Raw genomic sequence first — 20,257 nt, forward strand, 5'->3', positions numbered from 1 at the left:
GTGTCCCCTGCATCGGCAGGCGGACTCTCAACCACTGCGCCACCAGGGAAGCCCTAAAACAGTCAATTTTTAGGATAATTACTGAAAACAGAATAAAAGTGGTAATACCTAAAGATTAGTTATCTATGATTAGTTATATCTATCTATATATCTATGATATATTATAAAACATTTTAAGTGGACACTTTGTTAAGGCAATTATTTTGCTTTTGTTAGTATCTTTGAAATGCTTTTTTCCTTAGATAGGCAATATGTGAAACATGCCTTGTATTTACTCTTCTTTGTGTACCATTCTGTGGCATAGATTTCCTTGCTGAAACACAATCTGGAGATGCAGCTTTCCCAGTCTCAGACCTCTTTGCAGCAACTGCAAGCCCAGTTTACACAAGAACGACAGCGACTTACACAAGAGCTTGAACAATTAGAGGAACAGCATCAACAAAGACATAAATCTTTACAAGAAGCACATGTCCTTGCATTTCAAACTATGGAAGAAGAAAAGGAAAAGGAACAAAGAGTAAGTTTAAAGTGACATATGTTCAAATGTAATCAACAGCCTAATAATTGTTAGCCTTCTAATTTTAAAGAGTTCATTTTTTTGCTCCAAAAAATTATATATTGCTTTATTTGTGTTTTCTAGGCTATGACTTCTTATAGGGGGTCACAGTAATTAAACAGACACTAATTATACACTATAGCAGACAAATTTTATTTCTGTTTCCCATGATATTGCCAAGTTCATGATGAAACTAATACACCATCTGGCTTGTCATGTGTTAGCAGTGATTAAATAAATTTAGTTGTAACCACTGTAATCACTTAATACTATCTTGAACTTACAATAGTCTTTCATCAACTTTTTAATTTTTCTCTTTCAGTCTGGATCTACAAAAGACACATGTACCCAAGGAATTTATATTTTTTAATCTCACATTTTTGTCCCTCATACTTTTTCTTATGTACAGAATTCACAATGAATCGAAATGGGAGACATTTTAAAAGAGTATAGTTCCCTATGTACAGCCCTAACAGCTACATGAAAAGTAGTGATACAAATAAATCACTAAAAAAAGACTTAAACAGATACATTATTTGTTTAATTATGTGCCAGAATCGCCCCATATCCATTATTTAGTTCTGTGTTAAAATGTTAGTTTGACATAGCCTTAGTGTGATTAATTTTGGTTTAGTTCACTTCTTAACACTGTATTTTTCAATTTCTTCTAGGGACCTTATGGATAAAGATAAAGATTTGATAGAAAAAGTGTTACTAACAGTAATTTTCATGTATAGTTATTACAGATACACATTTTTAATCCTTTATTTGGGTACAGATACTATTTTAAGAAATGGTATGTTATTTAAAGATTGTTAAAACAAAAAAGTCATATTCTTTTAAAAACAACTCATTTGCCTATACAGTAAGTTGTAGTCTATTGATCTTGTCCAGAAAATCAAGGAAGTTCCTTTGGTTAAAAATTCAACCTGTTCGCATTACTAAATAATCTATTCATTGGATTCCATTTGTGAACTGTGATAACCTGTAAGCTTTCATATCAGTGCTTTAATCTTACACATTCAATCCTTTCAAAACTGTAATCATTTTTCAAAAGAAATCAGAACTGGCAGTTTTATTGTCTGTCATTAGGTAGCCAAGCTTACCTAAGTCACGTTTTCTATACGAGAAGTCCTTTATTTTACCTGTATCCAAAGGAACTATGCTGTATGTTTCAGAAAGAACATGAGTTGTCAAATAATAATTTTTTAAAGTAGCATTTTAGAGTAGTGATTGAAGAAACACAGCCCTAGTTATAATGTGGTATCTTTCTCAGAAACCTTTCATGTTATAGATTATAGTAAGGAAAACCCTTCCTGGCTGAGTGCTACAGTTCACTCTAAACTTGAAGTACCGTGAGCTCTGTTTTTTTTCTCTTGTGGCCATATATCTTCTCTTTGTCTTGGCCACGTGTAGTCTGTTCTCTCTGGCTAGGCATTTAAAACTAATCACATGAAGGGCTTTAGTTCACTTTTCCAGCTACCTCCTCTCAGCTTTTGCTTCTGTTCACAAATGCAGGAGCAAAGAATGACTACAGAAAATAGCTACAAAAATTTTGTTAAGGTTGGAGTAGGAAAAGCTCTCATCTCTCTTTTCCTGATCAGAAGGAGATCTTTTCTGATCTGCCCTCCCCCACCTCTTTCCTAAGTCTAAGTCTGTGCACACAGAGGAATTATTCATTAATTTTAGGTGGTTTATGTCCCTTAGCAGCTTCAGAAAACAGCTTTATTTGAAAACTGCCTTAGGTAAAGAGTCTGTATCCCAATTCAAACACTATATATTGACTCAACCTGATTTCACGATGATTATTCTACTGAAGTGAACCTACTAATTTATTTTCTAATGATGATCATCTTATATCTAATTTTCTTAAAAATGAATTAAAAAGACTTGTTTTCCTTGAATAATAACTGAGTTTTAGTAATTTTTCTATTTTGTTTCCATTTCCTTTCCTATATTCTAGCATAATAATTTGAATATGTTTCTCTTATTCTAGGCTCTTGAAAATCATTTACAACAGAAACATTCTGCAGAGCTTCAGTCATTAAAAGATGCACACAGAGAGTCAATGGAGGGCTTCCGGATAGAAATGGAACAGGAACTTCAGACGCTTCGGTTTGAATTAGAAGATGAAGGAAAGGCTATGCTTGGTATTTTGAAAAGATTATAATCCTGTCATTTATTTTTACATCCTTCTAACTTAAAATTCAACAAGAAATCACAAAGTTTTATTCTTAATTTTTGAAACATCAAAATGAATATCTAAGTGTTGTTCATATTTTATTTGAAGTTACTGGATGAAGGAGCAAGTATGGCAGAGTAGAATGGATAGAACACAAACAGTAAAGTGAGGTCCCCTCAACGTTCTCAGTACTCTGGCTCTGTAAGCAACACCTAATGGTGCTTCCATTTGTCATTAAGGGACTAAACGGAGTCAGAACATTCAGGCTTCCCACTATCCAGTGACTGAAAGGAATAGATAAGGATGGAGCCACATGTCTTTAGACTAGATCATCATATTGGGTTTTTTTCCACTTAAGGATTTTGTTTTAGTGAGAAAGGTCATGTCTAGGTCTGACTTTTGTTTGGATATTTTCCAGATTTTTTATTAAATAGGACTTTTATCTTTGAGGTATTAAAATCACTATAGTTTTTATAGGAGATCAATTGAGTTTGGAAGAAAAACTGAATATGTATTTAAAGGATTTTTTGTTTGTTTTTTAGTGTCATTCAATGACTTTTTATTCCTGTCATCTCATTTTCCTTCTGTTTGTGTTTTTTCCAAATTCTCCTAATGTTTTTGACATCTTTTGTCACACCTCAGTGGCACACTCTTTTCCAAGTAAGAATTGAGAACAAAGAAGACCAAAGTGTTCTGAATATTTGGGGCGTCAAAGGGAAAACCAATTGACCCAGTTCATCATCTCTCCTATTGCTGGGAGTTCTAGGCCAAGTCGTTATAGCTCTCTCCTCTTCCCGAGGAGAGGTAAAAATGGGCGAAGTGTTGGAACTTGTATCCACTGAAACATGATTTAAATACATTTGTCTTTGTAGACAAAAGACTTTTTGTGGTTTCTTAAACTTTTTATTTTGAGATAATTGTAGATGCACATGAGATTATAAGAAATAGCACAGAGAGATCCTCTGAACCTTTTACCCAGTTTCCTTCAATGGTAACATTTTCAAAACTAAAGTGCATGTCACAGCCAGGATGTTGACATTGATACTGTCAAGACACAGAACATTCCCATCACCATGGTATCCCTGCTGCCCGTTTATAGCCACATGTACTTCACTCCCTCCCCCCACCATTAATCTCTTCTCCATTTCTATAATGTTGTCATTTTAAGAATGTTGTAAATGGAATTGTATGATATGTAGCCTTTTGAGATTGGCTTTTTTCACTCAGCATAATTCTCTGGAGATTCATGCAGGCTGTTGTATGTATCAATAGTTTGTCCCTTTTTATTGCTAAGTAGTACTCCATGGTATTGACCTACCATATTTGTTGTCCTTTACCCACTGAAGGACATCTGTATGTTTTCAGTTGTGTGCAAATTTAAGTTTTTATTTCTTTGGGATAAATGCCCAGGAGTTGAGTTGCTGGGTCATATGATAATTGTATGTTTAGTTTTTAAGAAACTGCCACTGTTTTCCAGAGTGATTATACCATTTTACATCCCCACCAGCAATGTGTGAATGATCCAGTTTCTTCACATCCTCACCAGCATTTGATGTTGTCATTATTTTGTTATTTTAGCCATTCTGGTAGGAGTGTAGTGATATCTCATTGTGAATTTTACTTTGCATTTCCCTAATGGCTAATGGTGTTGAACATTCTTCCATGTGCTCATTTGCCATTTGTGTATCTTCTTTTCCAATTGTATTGTTTCTATTTTTACACACATATCTATGGCTTCAACGGCCATCTGTTGTGCTTGTGACTCCAAATATGTATTTCTAGACCAATCTGCTTTCCTTGTGAATTAGATTTATATTTTTTACTGCTTATTAGACTGTTAGATATTCTAACTCACACTCTGTTTTAAAATATTAGCTCACCATCTCCCTCAGGTCTAAAGTATATTTGCATTCCCATACCTCCCACTTGAATTTATGATATCACTGTTTACTGAGTTGCCAAAACCATGAATCTGGGAGATGTATTCAGCCTTTTTTCTTTCACTTGCACATCATGTTATTTCCTCCTCTTAAATATTCTCTGTATCTGTTTCCTCTTCTTTCATCCTTTCGCCACCCTTAATTCACGGTCGTATCATTTCTCACCTGGATTATTACCGCAACCTTCTTGCTGATCTTCCTTCCCACAGTCCATTCTCCAAACTCCAGTTGGGTTAATTTTTGCAAGACTCGAATCTCACCATGTGACTTCCCCACTTTAAATCCTTCAGTGATTCCTCATATCCTTCCCCAGGTCCTGTCAATTTTTCCACTGAAGCAGCCCTTAACACCAGGGGAAACTGAACTTATGCCCTACATGAGGGTCTCGGGAGGAGCCTAAATTGACTTCCTACAAGCACAGCATTTCTTTGAAGTCTCATGTTTTAGCTTTGAAATTTGTAACTTGTATTTTAGTCATATATTCAGTGTTAACATTAAAAACAGTGGCTTTTCCAAAAATCTTCATGTAAAATTCATGTTTTGGAAGATGATCATGTGTACTCTAAAAGTCCCTCAGGCACACTGCCACCCACATCTTAGTTTGAGGACCATGAATCTAAACATGGAGTAAAAATCATTTTGTACTAAAACTTCCTCAGGCTGGGCTCCATTTTCTTTCCAATATGACCACTTGCTCTGTGGGCGCCTGCCATACCAAACTTCTTATAGCTTGTCTGACAGAGCGGGTTCTTTCTGCTTTTGCATATGTTACTCCTTCTTCCTGAATGCTTTTATCTTTCTCCACTTGGAGAGCCCCAGCTCAGTCTTTTAGACTGTGTTACCGTGACAATTCCTTTGTTGATAGCATCCCCAGTTTCCCTCTCCTAGGAAATCTGGGTTCTTACACCACCCTGCTTTCATTATAACTGAAACACTGTATTTCATTATAATGTTCATCTCTGATATCCCACCTAATTCCTTGATGCCCTTCCCTCTAGCCTGTGCAGTTATGAGAACAGGGTCATAGTTTATTCTCCCATAGTACAGTACCTGGCATTTAGTAAGTGTGGATTCTATGAAATAATCTCAAATTCAGATAAAAATAATGACTTCCAAATCACTAAGAACACTCACCAGACAGTGCTTAACATCTTTGAGGGATATCATGGAAGAAGTCTTACGTGGGTGGGAAGTTGCCTCCTAAATATACGTTATAGTACCATTCAACTCTAAAATGTGTTATTCTACTAGTGAGTGAGAAGAGTTAAAAATTTCCTCTCCATTAGCACCTTACTTGCAAACTGAAAACATATATAGAAAACCTTGATCCATTTGAGCAGCTGAAAATTTTATCCTCTTCAAAGCCAGATGACCTCTAAATTTATATTTTATGATAGTATGTAGTATTTTAAGAGGCATAGACAGTCCTATGATATTTTAATGGGAATATGTGTCCTAATTTTAAAAAATAATACTCTAACTTTTATGATTTTTATCTGAAATACTAATATTTTAAAAATACACTAAATCTTTTTTTCCTTGGATTCCAGCTTCTTTACGCTCAGAACTAAACCATCAACATGCAGCTGAAATTGATTTGTTACGGCATAATCATCATCAAGAATTGGCAGCCGCTAAAATGGAATTAGAGAGAAGCATAGATATCAGCAGAAGACAGGTAAAGAACATTCTGTTCTGTGATGTCTTCTTAAATAAAGGTGAAGAGATTTGAATGTTCACAATTTTCTGAAAACTATTTTGTAATAACTAGTATTTTCACTAGTAATTATTTACTATCTATATTAAAGAGTTTTATTTTTAAAGGGAGTTAGATAATTCAACTTTAGTATAATGGTCAGTTTATTTTATGACCTTTTAATTGAATATTTTGAATTTTATTTGCATCTTGAGTGAACAGTGAAATATAAATAATACAAAGAGTGAAAACAGAATACAATAAAACAGCAGTGTCTGTCCAGTAGAACTATCCATGATGAGGGACCTCTTCTGTATCTGTGCTATCCACTATGATAGTCACAAGCCAAATATGTCTAGTGTGACCAAGGACCTGAATTTTTAAATAATTTTAATTAATTTATTTAATTAATTTCAGTTAATTTAAACAGCCATATCAGATAGCACAGCTATCGAAGTAGCAGGTCCTCAGGAAGAAAAAAGATAATTTATATTTCCATATCACTAGCACAGCTACTATTCACACTTTTTAAATTTTGCTCATTAGCCAAGTGTACTTTCTTTAATTAGATAGTTTGTGATCCTGAATGTATGCCTGGATGAATGGATTTCTAGTCATAGTACAATGAAGGCTATTCCCTGTTTATTAGTTTATTACTTATGACTTCTTTCACTTTGTTAGTCTTCAAATATGTTAAATGATCAGCTCAAATTTTTCTTCATCACTAGAAAGTTTTGAATGAGCCACCTTATAACCATGGAGGGAACTTATATTCTCTCGAACTAGGCTGCTGCTGAAATTGACAATGTCTAGGTCTGCAGAATTTGCAGAAAACAGTGACTTGTAGGAAAATGGAAGGGAGCTTATCTGTCAGACAGGATAACTGCTAGACCAGCATGAAGCAGACAAAGTCTTCTAAGCAATGGGATGTGTATATATTGGGATGGCCTCCATAGATGCAGGTCCTTTTTAAATTAAAGGACGATGGCACGAGCATTTTACTGCAAGACCATGTAACTTATTGAGTACTTAGGAGCCCTGTATTCTAATATCAGTTCTGCCATTGATCATAGATCATCCTTGGACAAATCATCTCTTGGGTATTGGTTTCTTCATCAGTAAAATGAGGGAGATGTGCTTATGTGGTCTTTTGGGTCCCCTGTGGCCCTGAAACTATTTAAGCTGCATCCATATAAACCCTTCTTATATACTGATATATGAAAATAGAGGAGGCCTCGAGGTTTCCTTATTTCAGCAGTTTGCTTTTGAAGCAATGTCAGATTTACACTTGACATTCCAGTATGTCATTTTCTTTCCCTTAAACACAGAAAGTAAATATGCAGAAAACTTTTAAGAACTATTTGTATTTTTCAGAGTAAGGAGCACATGTGTAGAATAACAGATCTACAAGACGAAGTCAGGCACAGAGAGCATCACATCTCAGACTTGGATAAGGAAGTACAGCACCTTCATGAAAATATAAATGCCCTAACCAAAGAATTGGAATTTAAGGGAAAAGAAATTCTCAGAATAAGAAGTGAATCCAACCAACAGATGAGGTATGCCATCAGTCACCACAGAAGGAATTTGCAGTGTTACCTGAAAGACTATTGCAATGGTATTTAGCAATACATGCCTATTTTTATGACTAGATAGCCTTCTAGTAAGATATTGAAGACCACTTTTTACTTTATTTGTTGACTATGTTATAATTTGAATGTAGAAGAAATGTTTATATTTTGAAAGATGTATATACATTCACTAACTTTGGAAATTGTATGTAATTAAAATCTTTTAAAAATGTTATTTTAAAAAGCATTAAAGGAGACAACTTTAACAAGCTAGACGATTAGAGCAAAGTAAGTACTTTACTTTAGGCTGTTTCCACTAATTTTCTGTATATTATACCTAAAACCATTTCAAATCTGTTAGAATGTAGAAAGTTTTGAAAGCTCAACTTCAGAATAACGTTTTCTTAACTAAAAATAAATTAAACAGGTTGCATGAACAAGATTTAAACAAGAGACTTGAAAAAGAGCTGGATGTCATGACAGCAGACCACCTCAGAGAGAAAAATATCATGCGGGCAGATTTTAATAAGACTAACGAGCTACTCAAGGAAATAAATGCAGCTTTACAAGTGTCGTAAGTCACATTGTATTAAAGAAAATTCATGTGTGGAGAATAAACTGAGGAGCACTGTGTCTAACCTCAGATTAGCTAGTTTTTTGAATCTAATTAAATGATACTTTAAAAAGAAAACTTAAGTGCTGTATTTACAGATGGTAACTTTAATGTGATATATTCTTTAATTCAAGAAGGCAGTTGAACAATTATGTTTTATCAGCTGCTACCGCTATGGTTCTACTAGGACAATATTTGTCCAAAGACTGTCCCTCAGGATCATGAACCATCATGCCATGGTGAAGACTCAAAAGATACCCGTTATACAGTGTTAAGTAAAAAGAGCATATTGTGACCAATGGGGTTATTATGATCCTATATATACACTAATAATACATATTTTACAAAAGTATCAAAAGATCTTAAAGAAACAAATACAAATTTTAATGGTAGTGATTCCATCTATGGACTGGGTTAGGAGGTACTGGAGATGGAGAAGAGCAAAAACTTCCTTTTTATTTTATATACTCTACTTACACATTGTTTGAATTCCTACAAGCATTTGATTGTTTTATGATTTTAAAAATCATAAATGTAAAACATCGCAAAGTTAGTACTCATATATAGTAGCTCCAATATCATTAAAACCCAAAGTTATAATTATTGCTTTATGTTTTAAAAAATATTTAATAGCTCCTCTCTTTCCTACACACTTACTTATAAACTTCTATAGCTAATGCACCTGGCATTCACTCCATCTCTGTGGCCTAAACTGTGGTCCAGTTTAAGTTATCTCAGAAATAATTTACTCTAAGCTGCTGCAATGGTTTATTCACTTTCAGTCTCTCCTCTTCCAATCAATTAAAAAGCCTTCATAAAAAAATATAAATATTTCCATATACTTTAATAGAGTCAAAATAGTGACTTAATCCCATTACTCTCAGTGTCAAAGTCAAACTTAAACTCTTAGCTCCAGCGTGCCATCTCCTGCCTCATCCCACAGCCACCCGTGTTCCCTGTCTGCTACCTTTGTGTCAGCCACACTGACCCTCACAGTTTCCTTCTAAGAGTCTCCTGTGTTATCCTCTACAGTCTAGAATAACCTTCTATGTCATTCCTACCTATTACCTTCCTCCAATCTAAAAATCATCTCGCATTTCATCCATTTAACCAGCTAAGCCTCACATTAAGTCTTGTTAAATTTGTACCACATATGCCCACATCCACTTCAGCTGAAACAGAAAACAGACCCCCAGTCACTGGCATTTACTTCAGAGACCTCCGAGGTGAGGTGTTCTTTCTAATGGACACATACAGAATTTTCACATCAGTAGGCACTCAATGAATATTTCACAAATAAAATCTTTGAAGATTTCCTATAATATTTACCACTTCATAAAGTTACCCTTGAAATGGTAAAGAGACTCATGAGGTCATTTCCCCAGTCACAGTGATTCTGGGTGTTTGCAGTTATTGGGGGTAATTTTTAAATCTTGTGAGCTGCAGTAAGAGCTTGCACACCTGCCATGTCGAAAAGCTCATAATCTCAGGCATCTTGCAGAGATGAGTTACAATGAACCCCAGTGACCACAGTGTTGTTTATCAGGCAGAGGCTAATAATCCTGGTATCCCCCTCTTCATACTCTGAGAAGACATGCTCACAGAAAGAATAACCTGTCTGTCTGTGTATCCGGTCTCCTTAGGAATGTTACGTTACAAAGAGAAAGGGTTATATCTTTGTTTTTACTTTATTCCGTTTTTTATGGTTTTGCGCATTATGAACTTTCAGTAGATAGAAAATAATTTAGTATTTTAATATTCATTTTAAATCAAAGGATTAGTGTTACTCGTAAGTCAAATATTTTATCTGTTTTTCTAGATCTACCATTTGTTTTCTACTTCAACTAGGTCTCTGCTAACCAATCATATTTCTTTTTTCACCTGCTGTTATTATGTAATTAATCTCTAGTTTTAGGAATCTACTCATTTAGTTAAAAAACAAACACATATACAACTGTATTTAGGCTAGCAATGTCTAGTAGATTTTTCTGTAATAACAAAAATGTGCTATATCTGCTCTGTCCGGTATAGTAGCTGCTAGCCACAACGGCTGTTGAGCACTTGAACAGTGGCTGGTGCAACCAAGGAACTGAATTTTTAACTTCATTTAATTTTAATTAATTTAAATGTAAATAGCCACATATGGGCTAGTGGCCTCTATATTGAAAAGCACAGTTTTAGACAGTTGGATATTTCTGGCCCATATCCTCAAATGCAGCCTGCTGGGATGTGCTGAATGGTTTGGATTTAAACAGATGGAAAGCAGGGGAGGGTCCATTCCAGTTTAAGGAACTGGGGAGAACAACTTTTGAACTATTCTCAGCCTGTTTCGGAGAACTAAGGGTACCCTACTGAAGTTCCTAATCAACTGCCTGCTGACTTTAAAACTTCAAAATCAGCAAAGCCCTGTGGATTCTTGGCAGTGGGTATGGTGGCAGGACTGGAGGAGCATGGGTCAGCCTGCCACTTGAAGCCTGGAGCTGAGGGGCCTCTGGAGCAGCTGGACATTTCTTGCTTCTGTCCCTGCCCCAAACCTTGTTGGACTCCAGGGAAATGAAATGGGGACAAAAGTTTAAAGGAGGGACTGTACCCTCTAAACATCGTTGAAATGGTGGTAAGAGTTCTGTGTGTCTTCCGGAATTATTACTAGAAATCCTCTTCTCTAGTGCTGGGTATTAAAGTCTACTTAGGTTTTCAGATATGCTATAGAAATTGTTTTATTTTCTTGAGTGGTATAGTATCTTAGTAAAAACATTGTATCTAAGAAATATGTCGTGGTTTTTGTTTTAGAAACAAATGAGAATGGGCTGTTTTAAAGAACTTTGTTTAAGCTAAATGTAAATATACACAGAACTTGGAGTCATGGCAGATCTTTATTATGCAAAAAAGGTAGTTTGGTTCAGAGGTTATTATTGTTTAGGGTTATTTTACCTTAACTTCTCACTGTACTGAAGCCAAAAGTAATTTCTTCTTGGGGGAAACATTTGAGTTTCTGTAGTTGGACTTTAAGTAGGTCAGTAATACCTAATTAAAAAGAAGCTCTCCACCACACCAGAATTACTTATTCCTTAAAAGTTGTTTGAGTTTTTTTAATCTATAATACTCTAATAGTTTTTTGTTGTTATTTGATTTTTAAGTTGCCATACAGCTTATTTTCATAATCTTGTGAGGTAAGGATGAAGTCATTCTATTGTCACAAGTCTGAATCTGTGCCTGTAATTTATGGGAAAGAGAAGTTTGACATTAAGCTGCTTGAATTACTATATTTCCTTTCCTTAAGGCTGTAGGAGACAGTATAATAGAGTTCTTTCATCTTATACAATTAAAATTCTAAAATAGATATGACTATTTTAGAATTTAATCATATTTTAGAAATTAGTCATTAGTGACTAATAATACTGTTGTTTGGCTCTAAAATCTCAACTTACTGATTTTTTTTGTCAATTTATTTTAAAAGTGTGGAAGGACTATCAACTGGGAAACTTTTTTATACAGCTTTTTATGCATTCATATTTTTGGTTTGTGTTATCCATGAGCCATAGACACTGACCTATATATTCTCAGAGCCCCCCCAAAAAAAAATCAGGGCGTGCGTGCCTGGGGAGAATCCAGCAGTGACCCTAATTAGTAATTTTATATGTTCTACTTCTGTCTGTTCTTTTTATTACTTCTAATGGGAATCTGTATTTTGAGTAAAAGTCTGTATGTACTCGTGTGGTTCCCTCAAGGCAGTGCTTCCCAGGCTTTAATCTTTCCTATACAGCCTTTGGGAATTTGGTCATTTCTGGCTACCTATGATATTATTTTCTTCATATTTTTAATTGACTTGTTTTAACTTAATCAGCTTTTCCTGTTAAATTTTTAACTCTGCAGTAAAACCATTATCACTACTGAAAAATGTCATCCATTATTCTAAATAGAAGTTAAGCTATAACTATATAAATGTGACTTTGGTGAAAATACAACAGTATTATTAGATCCTGGCTAGCATTGATGCTTGAGGCCTGCCTGAGTGCTGTGAAACAGAGTAATAAGCATATATGCTATGAAGACCAGTCAAGATACACAGAACCAAACAGACTTTCTCCTTGTGGTCAGAAAGATTAAAGGAGAACAAACTAAACTGTCTCCTGTATCACTAGTCATTCACACCTAGTCTTTGGGAAGCAGCTGGCTTAGAGAGTTGCATGGGGCAACTGAAAGGGAGAATGTTGACTGCCTGGTGGTGGTGTGAATGGGCATCAGAAGAGGACGAAGTGTGCTTCCCCCATCAGGATTTTGAAAGATTAATAATTCTTGGAATATGTTTGCAGGTTAAATCTACATCATATTACTTGTTCTCTCCTTTAATGCTTTCCCATTTGTGTTTATATGGATGTTTCTTCAGTTTAATCAATTATTTTTTTCCCTTTACTATCCAGGTATCTTTTAAAAAATTTTTTGGTGCTGTAAAGATATTTTGTGGAGAAAATTAACTGATAATAATTTTGTAGGTAAAGAATGTTGAAACTAAACAAAAACATACACTGGAATTTAAGTTCAGAGACCTTTATTATGCAAAAAAGGTGGTTCAGGGATAGTAACTGACTATTTTAGACTCACTTTACCTTAACTTCTCATTGTACTGGAACAAAAAGACATAACAGTTATTTTTTTTTAACTTTACAAATGAAGTACATGTATTTATTTACACCCCAAGAAGATGCTTTCTGAATTTTCCATACTTAAAAGCAACATTCAGAATTATTCTAAGACATAATAGTTTTAAATAAGGCTTTAAATTGAGTTTTTTAGTGACCATTTACTACCAAGTATTTTTGTTCAGCTGCAGGAAACAGTTCAAAAATCTTGTACCTTGTTTTTACTGATAAAGTACTCCAGTGACATCTTGTGGCTACTCTGGTATGAAACGCAAATGCCTTTTTCCACGTTTCTCAAGCTTCTCAAAACCGTTGCCCATAAAATATAAACCTTTGCCCATATAATGCCACATCATGATAAAATGCAAGGTTACTTTATATGAGCTCAGTGAATTGTCACAGAAGAACAAAAGTGAAGATAATGAAACTAGCCTCACACGGAACCGATGAAGTCCCAACTGATCCTGAGACAGTCACTCCCTAACCCCACACTTCCTCTCCCTCATACCTCCCTACTTCCCAGATTAGAACTTTAGCCATGGGGCTGGGTAGGGAGCCAAAAATGTTATCTCCAAGTCTTTGGCTTGAGCTGAGTTAGTGGAATTTACTAAAAGTACTAAAATGCACAGATTCTGGTACCCCTCTGGAACTGGAGGGTGGGAGTGGATCACTGATACCTAGAGGATCGATCATCTAGAAGTTACTCAATATTTGTTGACTGAATAAATTTTTCTGTGAATCTTCATTAACCATAATTTTGTTGAGCTTAGTTTATTCTTCATATTTTGAAAACAAGTTTTAAAATTGTTCTAATTATTTGAATTTTCTAAAATTGAGAGTGCTTTTTTTTCAAACTACACTAGCAGTTTCCATTTGCATCCTCTTCATTCTGCCCTGTGCTATACTCTTAGACTCTGCAGGGTCCATGGCACCTCTGCTCATAAAAAATGGTCTCTATTCTAGAGTCTTCAGTGGCATTTAGTTCTATTACCTTCTCATTTCATTCAGGGCAGAACAGGCCTAGAAGGAAATATGATTCTTCTTTTATCCAATGAACCGGGTTTTTTTTTTTTCCAGTTTATATGTTCAGTATATTAACTGATATGCAGAATTTGTAAACTGCATTTCCCATAAACCAGGAAAGAATGATGTCATATGTGTGTGTCCTTTGTACCCCTTTCCTCTGTATCTTGTCCTTTTTATATATGTTAACAAACTTTATGTCATCACACAATATCATATATGTGGTAAGTTCTCCTATTAGTAAGCCTACATTTCCAGCATCAAGCCTGCATCGCTAGGTTAGTATTATTCAGTATATTATTTCTTCTACAGATCATACCTCACCTCATTCCCATATACACTTAAATGACTTAAAAATGAGTGAATTCTTCCAAAAGTAATCTGCAAAGCCTTTAATAACATCATCTGCACTTGGAGAGCCTTTCATAACACTACCTCTTGAGGCAATCATGTCATTATGCTTACAAGTTTTAACGGAAAAAGTTTGATTTTAAATTTTTGTGTGTTCAACTGAACCAATTTGAAAAATATAGGCATTGCAAAAGAATGTCTGCATCCTATCAATGAAAGGTTTTCTTGTTTTTAGACTAGAAGAGATGGAAGAAAAATATCTAATGAGAGAATCAAAACCAGAAGATTTACAGATGATTGGAGAATTAAAAGCCATGCTTACAGAAAGAGATCAGGTCATAAAGAAACTAATGGTAAGTTGTTTTGGTTTGGGGGGTAGGGGGTTGTGGTGTAACCATGTTAGTAATCTGTAGACTGTTGATTGGGAAAACATGAGAAAATATTTTTAAATAATGCTAAACAAAAGTTGAAAGTATAAAATATATATATTGTGATTGAATGTTTATTAAAATGTTTATGAATGAGGATAAGAAATACAAAGTAATTTTAAATTTTAAATTTGGTATTATGGTAAGGAGATTGTGTCTTTTTTCAGTAATTTTTAAAAAGAAATACTTTTTAATACATATTGAATGTTTAATAATATGTTATTGCCAGTATACAGTTAATATACTATTGAAGTGTGTGTGTGTATGTGTACTGTACATGTAGAATTAGAAGTGGATGGGAAAGAACGGTCAACACATACATGCACAAGCCTGCATTGCACACTTCCAGTTAGTCTTGTTAACTTCCTAAAGTGTGTCCCACTAAAACCTGATCCAAAGGCATACTTCATGGAAAAAGGATTCTATTTTCTTAGGGTTCTAGCCTAAGAAAAGCTACAGGCTCTGTCTTGAGAGTCTCAGTACACACTGAGATGTTAGTGGCTCTGAGAAGTCCATCAGGGAAGAAAATACAGATTTAACAATAAATACACTGCCTTCATTAAAGTCATTTTTCCTCAAGAATAAAAAAAAACACAGATGTTTTAAAATTCATAAAACATTTCAGAGTCTTCTAAAATTATACAACCTGATCAATAATGAAAATATTGCTTTTTACTGCCACTAACAAAAATCAGAGTAAAACTAGAAATAGAATGCTAATCATTCTGTTTACTCATTGATCTCTTCATGAAAACTTTGGACATTAGCATGCAAAGAGAGCCTAAGAGCATTTATTTCTGAAGTCCTTTTTCCTTAACGTATTTCTCTTAGCATTTAGGAAAGCCATCCTGTTGTATGGGACTAGAAGTTCCTGCCAAAAAGCAACAGGTAGTTGATTGGGGTTCATAGATGGAGCCCAGGAGCAGGCATTGGAGAGACAGAATATGTGCTACTTCATCCCAATAACCACCCAGTTTTCCAAGCGTTGTGAACATGAGCACAGGCATCATAGCTTGCTCTGTCTCTATCTGATTGCAGTAGATTCATGAAAAATTACCTTATATTCTACATATGAAATTAGCAAATATATTACTATGTTTCATCTATGGTAGAAATAGCTGTTGATTTTCCAGTTCTAGCCAGGGAATGGTCTACAGTCTTTTCACTACACCCTAATTCTGTGGACTGTGAGGCACATGGGCTGAGATTAATGATGGTCAGTGGTAACTAGGAGGGCGTTGAAAATCTAGTTCTCCTAGAGCACACAACCCTGCCTTTCACACACACAGTGATTCATTCACTTATGTGTTTACTTCCTACAGTCTGGTTGTTCAATTAGCACCTGTTGGTGAAGCCAAAGGCAAAGGGTTTATCTCTGCATGGGCCATTCACTTTTTCTCTGTTCTGTGGTTACCATTGCTGTAATACATTGATGTCTCACAGAGGAGATCAGGCAAGATCAAATACTTTTCCAGTACTCAAGAAAATGATATACCATAGTGCCATCTTCATGTCTGGAAATAACTCAGCCATGCACAGAGCAGCTCCATGAATGCAGGTTAAGCCTGCTCAAAATGCACAGTCAGCCCTCTGGAAAAGAGATGGGCCAAATAAAACATTTAGCTCTAGCCTTAGAGGGAAAAGGTATGAAAGGGTAGAGAAGAATCCTGGAGCACAGGGTTTGAAATGTGTTGAAAACTCACCCACCAGCAGACTTTAAGATTTCTAAGATTTCTAGACCTGACAGTCAGGTCTAGAAATCTTTGAATAAGGTATATAAATTTTCATTCAGGTTTTATATTAAATTTTGAATGAAATGGCATTTATACAATTAAGTTTTAAAATATTCAATAGAAAATGTTTAAGAAGTGTTTGTAATTTTTTTGCATAGGAGGATAATAAATTTTATCAGCTGGAATTAGTCAATCGAGAAACTAACTTCAACAAAGTGTTTACCTCAAGTCCTACTGTTGGTGTTATTAATCCACTGACTAAGGTATGTGCTGTAAACATTGTAAAATAGGAATATGGTTTACAACTTGATTAAAACTTTTATAAGATATTTAGAGCAGCAGAAAATAAAGCTTCCAAAAAACGTTTTCTTAAATTTAATAATCTAGGACTAAAATCTATGAATTCTTTATATACTCATGAGATGCTAATAATCATTTATTTGTTGAGAATTCATATTCCTTAAAACAGTATTTTATTAATATTATAAAACCTTGGTTATACCATTTTGTTTTTTTATATCTCTTTAAAAAAAGAAAACTCACTTCTGAGTCTCCTCAGGATATCTTCTTGTCATTTCCTTAGTGATCACTGTCCTCTATGGGGTCTTGAAAAGTACTCCAAGCCTTGTATACCCAACAGCTCTCCCTGACTTAAGGCCTGCCATCTTAATGGGCCTTGGGTTGGACATGTATTTTGTTGCCCACTAATCTTCAGAGAAGGGCCTTACTTCTCAGTCTTAATCACCTTTCTTGACAATTAAAATTGAACATGATCTATTCTTACATTTTGTTGCTGTCTTAGGACAGATAGAAGAGCCTTGCAGATAAATGAAATGGACATGGCTAAGTCTTATACAGCTTTGTACCCGAGCTTCCTATGACTCCCATCATAGTGCTATAGGTATAGTGGGTACTCAGTAAATATTTGTTCAGTTGCAAAATTTCATCATGTTTTCTATAAGCTACTACAAATTATTCTAGTGAATAAAGCAAGTAATAAAGAATAAATAATTATGTATATGGGCTTTATAGGGATTACATATCTTTTAGCAGAAATCAGTAGTAGAAATAAAAATGCCCGTGCTAAAGCGATGTTTTGGATTCAGATTTAATTAATTTGCACATCATATCTAATTTCTTAGGCCCTTAGCCAGAAAAATTTCTGCTTTCAAAGCTCATAAAACTTATCTATTAAGAAGATGGAATCTATCCTTTCTTCACAACTTAAAGTGCTCCAAACTTTAAACTTAAATGTTTATTAAAACAGAATGACTTGAATGATTTGCAAAATGGAATGACTAAAGTCAGGAAACCTATAACTGTATCTCCAGAGTCCAAAACAGTGTCTGGCACATAAAGGCCTCTCAAACAAATAACTGGTGAATGAATGAATATAGTTAGTTTCAGTTTTTAAATTCATTATTTAGGGTGAAATAAGCTTTTAATTAAAAAGCTAGGTTATGAGACTTGTTGAAACAAGATTAGAAATATTTCCTTTTTACCTATTTTATTGGAATTACATTTTTAGCCACAAAACCATTACTGTAGAACTTTACCAATGATACTTTTGATTTCTTAAAATAGAAACCTTAAGTGGGTTTAATTATGCCCTCTCATGACTAGAACAAGAAAATGCTAAAGATACATCTTTGTAAATTTTGACTCCTAATAGGGACTCAATTTTCACAAATAATTCTGAAGAAGATATTGTTCTTCCTTTCTTTTTGCAGTTATGCTAAAATAGGCTTCTTTTCAGAGACTTCATGATTCACAGAAAATGACAAAGGACAATGTCTAGATAGTTGAGATCATTATAAGTAAAGGAAAAGGACCATCTTGTCTATTAATTGCATTTTTTTCAAACTCGAATCATTTTGCAAAAAATTATTCCATAAATTAGCACACATTTATGTTAATTTTTATTACACAAAGCAAGATGATGTTCATTGAATCTACAGATGAATAGAGACTATAAAGTTTATGATTTGAAAGCTGATAGATTTTTAATAAGCTGAAGTTGTATTTCATCCATCAATTTTAAAGACCAATTAAAAGATAAAAAAACATTGATCGCTTTTGTTTTATAACCTTTAATTTTTTTTCAAAGATTGTGAGCTAATGGTAATACTACCAATTAATTGGTAATTGAGATTTAAGTACACAGATTTCATCTTCCCTCTTCAGAGAGATGGTGCAGTGAATTTAAAACCAAATTATTTCTCTAGGTCAGCTCTAAGTCTTAGGTAGAAATGTGAGATTTGATTCAAACTACTTTGCCAAGCATTTTTCTCAATTCCTTTTATTTTCCAGGCAAGGACTGCCTCCCTTTGACAGATGGCTAAAGTTCACAGACCTCTCTTTTAAAATTATGTTAACTTTTCACCTTCTCCTAATTTTAGCCTAAACCCATTTAACCTCATGGTATCCGTGAGATCTACTGTTTCCCCCTTTCCCTTTTCCTCCCAGTATTCTTTATCCCTTGGCCTTCTTTCCACCCCCTCCTCTCCTCCCCATGAACCATTCCTAAACATTTCTTCCTCATTCTTTCTGTCCTAGCAGCATGTCTGTCTGTGAGGATTCCATGTAGATAAAGAGCACCTCCAAGGATCCCCAGACCACACTGTGGGTAACACTGGTTCATCTTAACATCCGGCTTCCAAAATTTTCCCATGCCAAATTTGTATCTTCTATTGTTCCTATTTTCTCATTCGTCCTTATGCAGGGACTGTCCTCACATGTATTATTTTTAATACAGCAAAAGAAGAAGAACAATAAATCACCAACAAACAGGTTTGTGAGTGTTCCCAATCTAAGTGCTCTGGAATCTGGTGGAGTGGGCAATGGACATCCTAACCGCCTGGATCCCATTCCTAATTCTCCAGTCCACGATATTGAGTTCAACAGCAGCAAACCACTTCCACAGCCAGTGCCACCCAAAGAGTCCAAGACATTTTTGAGGTGAGCCCCGTCTCACCAGTGATTTCTTTTCTTTTTTAACTTGAGAAATTTACTTTCTTACATTGCAGAAATCCACTACTTTAAGAACAGCCTAGGAAAAGAAATTTTACTGTGAAATATTTTCAAAATATATTCACCACCTCTCTAGAGAACTCCTTTTTAACTCTGTTAAAAAGATTTTTTCTATTTTCTTGTCAATTTTCTAAATGCTTAAAGAGGTACTAATGTAATTCATATGCTTAGAATTTTAATATTTATGGACTGGTGCTTCATTTTTAGAATTATCACCAGTTTTTCATTAATAATCCATCCCCTTTATTACAGAAATTCAAGGTATTTTTTATTTATTAAGTGGCTTTTGTTTCTTATCTGTTTATTTTTCCCTTGCTTATTTATAAATATATATGCACTTATTGCCAAAATAAAAAATATATAAGCTCTGGGAACTTAATGATAGAAGTAGGAAATTTAGAAAAAAAAATTTATAATTAATATTCCAATTTTATCTCAGAGTCCTTGAATAAATGTATTAACAAATAAAATTTGAATGAAATCCAATTGTTTAT

The 20,257-nt window shown here is 34.5% G+C and overlaps 1 protein-coding gene and 1 long non-coding RNA gene across 3 annotated transcripts in view; one reads left to right on the forward strand and one right to left on the reverse strand.

Annotated features, from left to right (window-relative positions):
• The window catches only part of FAM184A (family with sequence similarity 184 member A), a 128,099-nt gene that overhangs the window by 106,472 nt on the left and 1,370 nt on the right, over nucleotides 1-20,257 (forward strand). The window contains exons 10-17 of the mRNA XM_024122470.3: nucleotides 305-517; nucleotides 2,553-2,706; nucleotides 6,229-6,356; nucleotides 7,749-7,933; nucleotides 8,373-8,519; nucleotides 14,808-14,925; nucleotides 16,892-16,996; nucleotides 19,489-19,691. Coding sequence (XP_023978238.1) covers nucleotides 305-517; nucleotides 2,553-2,706; nucleotides 6,229-6,356; nucleotides 7,749-7,933; nucleotides 8,373-8,519; nucleotides 14,808-14,925; nucleotides 16,892-16,996; nucleotides 19,489-19,691 — 1,253 coding nt within the window. The remainder of the gene's footprint in view (nucleotides 1-304; nucleotides 518-2,552; nucleotides 2,707-6,228; nucleotides 6,357-7,748; nucleotides 7,934-8,372; nucleotides 8,520-14,807; nucleotides 14,926-16,891; nucleotides 16,997-19,488; nucleotides 19,692-20,257) is intronic.
• The window catches only part of LOC114486960 (uncharacterized), a 110,550-nt gene that overhangs the window by 27,321 nt on the left and 62,972 nt on the right, over nucleotides 1-20,257 (reverse strand). The gene's annotated exons all lie outside the window — the stretch shown is intronic.

The sequence above is a fragment of the Physeter macrocephalus genome, chromosome 10 (assembly GCF_002837175.3).
Source record: "Physeter macrocephalus isolate SW-GA chromosome 10, ASM283717v5, whole genome shotgun sequence".
In the NCBI taxonomy this organism is placed as follows: domain Eukaryota; kingdom Metazoa; phylum Chordata; class Mammalia; order Artiodactyla; family Physeteridae; genus Physeter; species Physeter macrocephalus.